Source organism: Ruditapes philippinarum, unplaced genomic scaffold (assembly GCF_026571515.1).
Source record: "Ruditapes philippinarum isolate M1 unplaced genomic scaffold, ASM2657151v2 ctg4725_1_1_1_1, whole genome shotgun sequence".
Classification (NCBI taxonomy): Eukaryota; Metazoa; Mollusca; class Bivalvia; order Venerida; family Veneridae; genus Ruditapes; species Ruditapes philippinarum.
Genome location: NW_026863517.1, coordinates 54,050 through 60,855, shown reverse-complemented (window position 1 = coordinate 60,855; position 6,806 = coordinate 54,050). Strand labels below are relative to the sequence as shown.

At 31.8% G+C, this 6,806-nt stretch overlaps 1 protein-coding gene across 1 annotated transcript; it reads left to right on the top strand.

The window, feature by feature from the left end:
* Positions 1 to 3,802: 3,802 nt before the first annotated feature.
* On the top strand, positions 3,803 to 4,933 carry LOC132722286 (alpha-(1,3)-fucosyltransferase C-like). Its single transcript, XM_060706756.1, has one exon. It carries the CDS (start codon positions 3,937 to 3,939, stop codon positions 4,858 to 4,860), a length of 924 nt encoding a protein of 307 aa, XP_060562739.1. The 5' UTR covers positions 3,803 to 3,936; the 3' UTR covers positions 4,861 to 4,933.
* The last annotated feature ends 1,873 nt before the right edge of the window (positions 4,934 to 6,806 follow it).

Below are 6,806 nucleotides of genomic sequence, written 5' to 3'. Positions count from 1 at the left end.
TGAAAAAAGTCGTGAAAATTTCCTTGAGTAATATATTTGACGTCACCAAAATCATTACGTTTTACTCACCCTTTATTTTATATTCAAATAGTAATAGCAAAATATCTTACGCGTTGACCCTATATTTTTATTGCATAAATATTTTCTTTTATGACTTCACTACATGTTAAAAAAATTATAGCAAAATTCACCGTGTTGATTTTTTATTATTTCGCAATCTTTATTGCGATATCGCGCAATATTTGCATCAAAAATGGACGTCAGAACGTGAGGGAAAATAACGTAGAATCGCAGAGTATTAGGCAAATGTTCAAGAAAGACATCGTTACAAAGACAAACATTTACTGAACATTATAAAATTTAAATGAAGGAAATCGGATGAAAATTGATAATAACAGATCGGTTTATTGATAAAAAACCGCAATTTCGCCGCCACCGATAGAGGGCGCTTTGACGTCATAGTAACGCTGTTTATTTATAAAATAATGCTGCAGAAGTAAAGCTTACATATCTACATGTCTGTATACCAGAAATCATCAAGATCTGAGATATTGTCAAATTTCGGTCGGAAAGTAGCGAGCTACCTTAATCGAGTACTCCGTTTTGTCTTCTATATATGGTCAGACATTCAAAGTATATTTTGTATCTTCTGTCTGCAGAATTTTTTTGAGAATAGCAAATTTTGAAAACATTGATATTTTCTTAATAAACTTTTGATTTTACAAGCGAAGTACAAAGTCTTTACAGTGAAATGAATGGTTTTTAACTGGTTTGCAATATTGAAATAGCGTTCTTATTCTAACGGTTTTACACTACATTTTGATGTCACATAAACAAAACTTTAAACGTCTGTATTCCGTTAATAAATGAATTAAAGATATTGGTTTCGGAATTTATTTCTTAGTAAGACCACCTTTTATTCTAGATAGTTTTTGAAACAGAATTCAACAACACATTGGCTTTTTTTTTTATCAGATTTCAAACAAAATAGCGCCGTCAGTGAGTCGGTGTGTAAGAACAGAGAGAGGAAATTATACCAGCGAGGCGATTGTTGTGAAGTATAACACGCTCCAGCCATTTTTGTTTCTAAAAGAGAAATGTCCGATAGTTTTCGAATAACAAATTAACACTTACTATTATATAAAGGAAAATGTATTTTTTTTCAAATTCTTTATTATTTCCTATATAGTCAGCAATTTAATAATAGTAGAAACTCTTGACATACTTGAACTTTTTAATAAAACTGCCAAAGATATACTGACTCACCAATACAGCTTATAACACAACACAGTTTCTGTATGGCTAAAATGACTATGATTTTACCCCGAAGTGCATAATTTTATCATATGTTTTTGTTGAAACTGTCGATGAGATGACTTGGTTGGAGTACTGCAAATAAAAGGTTAAAAATCGCCAGAAACAAAGAATAATGAACACTGAAGATAGTTAAGTTGACACATGAGATGAAGACAAATAAATGGAACACTTCGTGTCTGAAAATCTAATCAATATGAATTACACCTTTAACGTATAATGTATATATGTTCCAAGATCTAACGGTTCAATATTTTAGTGTAAAATAAATATAATAATAATTCCAAATACTCAGATCAGCCATCAAAAAGAATGCTGTGATTGTCATGAAGAAGATCATCTTAATTGTTATTGTCAATCCCGTAGCAAAAACGAAAGTCAGAAGAATTGTGAAAATACCACAGCATAGAAGTCTTTAAAGCCAGTTGGACTGCGTCAAGTTGCAATCAAGAGTGTTTATCAAGAATTAACGTATCGTCGGCATGTGTAAAGTTAAGAAAGTGTGGGGGTAAACAATGGTAAGACCAAGGGAAAGAGCATCATTTAACCGTAATGAAAACTATTTTCAAATTATAATCAGTGTCAATCACGGCTCTTACTAACATCATATGAATCAACACAAAAGCTTTTTAAATACCGAGCAGAAGTATACATTGTAAGTAATCGACTGTTCACCGATGTACCATTTGAATTTTTCCAAAGAAATAAGTAAAAAATTGCTGATCCAGACAAAGATAAGGGAACAGATGGAATATCAGATAAATGATAAATATTTAGAATCCTCTACATGTTTGTTGAGTAGATGTAACTTCAGGTTTAGATGAGGTATAAATTGGCATAATTTATGAGAAGGGCATCACATTCAATACAACGAAGGGTTTACATATTCCCGGAAAATGAATACCATGCGACATTTCTATGTCTTTTGAACAAAAAGCAAAAATGTTTGCGGATAAATGCATTTCCATGCAACTGTATAAACAGCAAGACGTTTTTGACAGGTAACACCACTTGTAAATAACCTCAATGGTTCCAAAGTGATTCTGACAGTGACCTTTTTCTAATGACAGTCGAGACATGAATGTGTTAAACCCAATACTTTTACACAGACAATACGATTGTAAATATAATTGTTCGTGAAGACTAACTAGACAGGAAATTAAGTGTGTCAATTAAAATGTGAAAAGGAATTTATTACTTTCGAATGATTTAATAACGATATTATTTTATTTACGAATGTTGGTAACAATATTATCTTTTAAATAAATGATATTTCAAGGACTAAATTGGAAAATATTTACTAGTATTTTTTTTTTTTTAAAGAGCTACCTGGAATGTAAGAATCTGGGAACAAAGTGATCCCTCGGAAGCATTAATCACAACAAAATTACAAGAGAAAATTGCAGACTCGGTTTTATTGATTTTGTACATGAGGGATAATGAATATGTGCAACACCCCTCACTGTTCATGTGGCGCATTTTGAAATATCATGTCTTTATTGTAACGGTATGCAATGTCATACTCTAGTTCTTATCTAAAGTTTTAAAGATTCAAAAGACGACCACGAAAGGGAGATCATTTGGACTCAGCTAAATACGGATTTCAGCACTGTAGCAAATAATTTGAATATTTAAATTAAAATTTTAGTTATGGCTTTATTTCTTAGTCTATTAACCTTACGTATCTTTATTTGTGCTGCAACTAATATAAATAATGTTTCTATCAACGGACTACTGACAACTACATTGAGCGTATGCCCCGACAGAGAGCCAGTGGCAAGGAGCCTAGCAGGACACCAAACATATCAGAATAAGGAGTAAAACATATCTCTGCTATGTTTAAACGAATTATCCAGAGACAAAGTGAGAACACTTAATCACTGAAGACAGTCCAGCACGGTAAACATAACAATGCTTATTAGAAATTTAATGTTGGAATAATGAAAAGTGTACTATTAAATATATTTTGAAACTAAGATGCGATTTTCATTAGGACAATTTCAGAAATCTATAAATTTGAGTAATCAACACACACACACACCTTTTTTTGGAAAATTTCTTTCTTATTTTAGACAAAGAGGGCAAATTAGAAAAGTGCATTCTTTTACAGATTATGAAGTACATTTAGATATTTCAGTGTCCACTATGTTTATTATTCTCAGATAAGGTGTTTGTTTAAGCTGAAATACTTGCACATTCTTATATAAAACAATAAATTATATTTTACCAACCTCAATTTTTTGTGGGTTAAAAACCTCTTTATAGAATAGGGATACACTGTGTCAGAGGAAATTATATCTAAAAGTGTGTCCATTGAAATTTCTCAAGTTTAAGAACAGTATCAAAAGCAATATGAAAGTTTGGTCTCGTGCTTTAACTGTTCTGCTTGTTTTCTTTTGTTTTCAATTTATAATTGTGTTTCGACATTTAAGCAAATTCACATTATTTCATAAATATAAATTGGAGCAATTACATTTTGATCCAGTATTAAATCGTGACAATAAACCTTCAACTCCACAAAATGTGTTATATTTTAATACACATTTCAGAAATTTAACACGAAAAACATGCAATACAAATGTTGGATATAAGCTAATTTTATTTTACAATACACCGCAATTTATGAGAATTAAAGGAAAGAAAGATGCAATATACAACGACTGTGAATGTACAAATTGCATCATTTCACAAAACAGATCTAAACTGATGATTGCCGATGCTGTAATATTTTACATTGGCATACGAAATGAAAGAATGGGAGAATATCCGCCTATAAATGCAAGTAACAGAAATCCAAATCAGGCTTGGATATTTACCTCTGTTGAACCCCCCGAGCATTATTACAATTCAGATTACATGTCACCATTATGGCAAAGTACAATGAATTGGTCTTGTTTATACAGGCTTGATTCAGACATTCCCAATCCGTATGGTTTCTTGATACCTTCATCAGGGGTTGATATGATAGATTACAATACTATTTATGACAAAAAGACGAGGAACGCCTTATGGATGGTGAGTCATTGTCAAGTTGCTAGTGCAAGAAGACAGTTTGTCTTAGAGATGATAAGAAATGGATTTAATGTTGACATATTTGGTGGTTGTAGTTCAAACGGAAGAAAAATAGACACCCGTGAACTAAAACAGATAATCCCTCTTTACAAATTTGTATTAGCATTTGAAAACTCTCTTTGTACTGATTATATTTCAGAAAAGTATTTTAATAACTATAATTCAAGCTGGATTATTGTTGTTAGGGGTGGTGCAGATTATAATCGACTTCTTCCGACGGATACGTATATAAATACCTCCGACTTTAAAGATATTTCAACATTAGTGAATTTCCTTTCGAAACTTGGAAATGATAGATTAAGATACATAAATTACCTTAAGATAAAAAGCAAATACGTAAGTATAAGATGGCCTGGAAATAAACATTGCGAAATATGCAGAAGGCTGAATAATCTAAAACAATATAGAAAATCGTATGCTGACCTCAATTTGTATCTTAATAATCAGTGCTATAGACCATATGATTTGGATTAGTGATATTCGTTTAAAGGGTAAATTAAAGATTTGACGATTTATTTATTATTCCACAACACATAAGCATTACTTGTACATAGATTTCTGATAAATATGTTAAGTTTCCTCATAAGAGTCCCAAGTCGAAAATATGTAACTTGTATCTGTAAAGAACAATATTTATTGATGAAATCGAATTAAAACTTTAGGATTGATGATCGTTTTACTGATGTAATCAAGACTTATATTTTCTCATATGAAAAGTCATAATTAAAGGCAATTTATCTAATTTGTCGTCAATTTAATTTACAGCGAATGTCATTCAAAGCAGTAAAGGAAACCATTTTGTCCAATTGATTTTATTCAACGCATTGTAAAGTATTGATCCGTTTCTGTTTGTATAAAAAGCACATGTAAGGCTTGAAAAAAAGAAAGACATTATTGTAATTATGTGAAAACAGTTTTATGAAGATGATAAAAAGAATATGCACATGGAACGAACGACATTTGAAAATTTCAGACACGATTTACTTGATAAATGACATGAACATTTAAACATGACGAAATTTGAAAAAGATAAGTGTCAAATATATGTAATTATTCAATAAGGATATTTCAAACACTCAGATTATCCGCGGAAGTATAATATGAAAGTTTATTATTAAATGCAAATGTATAAAGTTTTAATCGTGTTAAAGTCAAGTGTATTAATTCATTATTCATTTTACATGTAGCATATGAATGGTTAGCGTACTCCCCGTGGTCCAGGTCACTGACATCAAACCACTTGATATTTACGCTAAGGAAAATTAAATTTTATCATATCAGGAAGCTATCCAGATATTTAACGATGACTCAGTGGTTCTACTTAAGTGCTTGCTGGTGCACGTAAGGGCCTCTGAGGTCTTCCTCCACAAGATAAACTGGACGGTCGCAATATAATATTTGAATTGCCAGAGTATCTGAAAACTTAACTAAGTTCTCAATCAAACTATCAGTATATCAATGTATTATATATCTCTCACAGTAAAGAGATGTCTTCTTAAATTCGATTGCAAATTACGGCAAAGTACTGTCTGATGATCTGTCGGTTTATCGCATATTATTAATTATATTGCTATAATACACGAATGTTGTTGCCAAAAAATATCCGACCAAGCTTGGTCCCGGGATTCCAATAGGCAATCAACACAAGGAGCACACAAATATTGTTGAGAAGGGAAAGTTTATATCAAATTCGCAATGCTTTAAAGTTCAAAATTTAAAGTAAATTGGCATTCCGCATTAACATTGGCATTTTACAAAATGTCATTATGGCATTGACAATACGTATAACATAAATATGCATATGTATAATACTAATAATATTCACGATCAAAAATAAATTATAATTCAAAAGTATAATAACGTAATGATGAACTTTTTATCATGAATTTATGTCGCAAGATTAAATATTGTTTTCTAATCATTTTGTGATATAACTTTATTTAATTATGCCCCAATTTCGAAGAAAAGGGGTTATATTGCTTTGCACTTGTCGGTCCTTCGGTCCGTCGGTCCGTAGACCAAATGGTTTCCGAGTGATAACTAAAGAACCCTTAGGCCTAGGAACTTCAAACTTGATATGGTGATTGGTCATGACCATAAGATGACCCCTATTGATTTTGGGGTCAAAGGGGTCAAAGGTCAAGGTCACATTGACCTTGTAAGTAAACGGTTTCTGATCAATAACTAAAGCAGCTTAAGGCCTAGGAACTTCAAACTAGGTATGGTGAATGCTCATGATCAGTACATGACCCCTATTGATTTTGGGGTCAAGGTGTCAAAGGTCAAGGTCACATTGACCTTGTAAGCAAAAACGGTTTCCGATCAATAACTGAAGAACTTTAAAGCCTAAGAACTTCAAACTTGGTATGGTGATTGGTCATGATCAGTAGATGAGCCCTATTGATTTTGGGGTCAAGGAG

Excerpts from the sequence above, each read along its gene's own strand:
- LOC132722286 (XM_060706756.1), top strand. The coding sequence starts at position 3,937 with ATGAGAATTAAAGGAAAGAAAGATGCAATATACAACGACTGTGAATGT.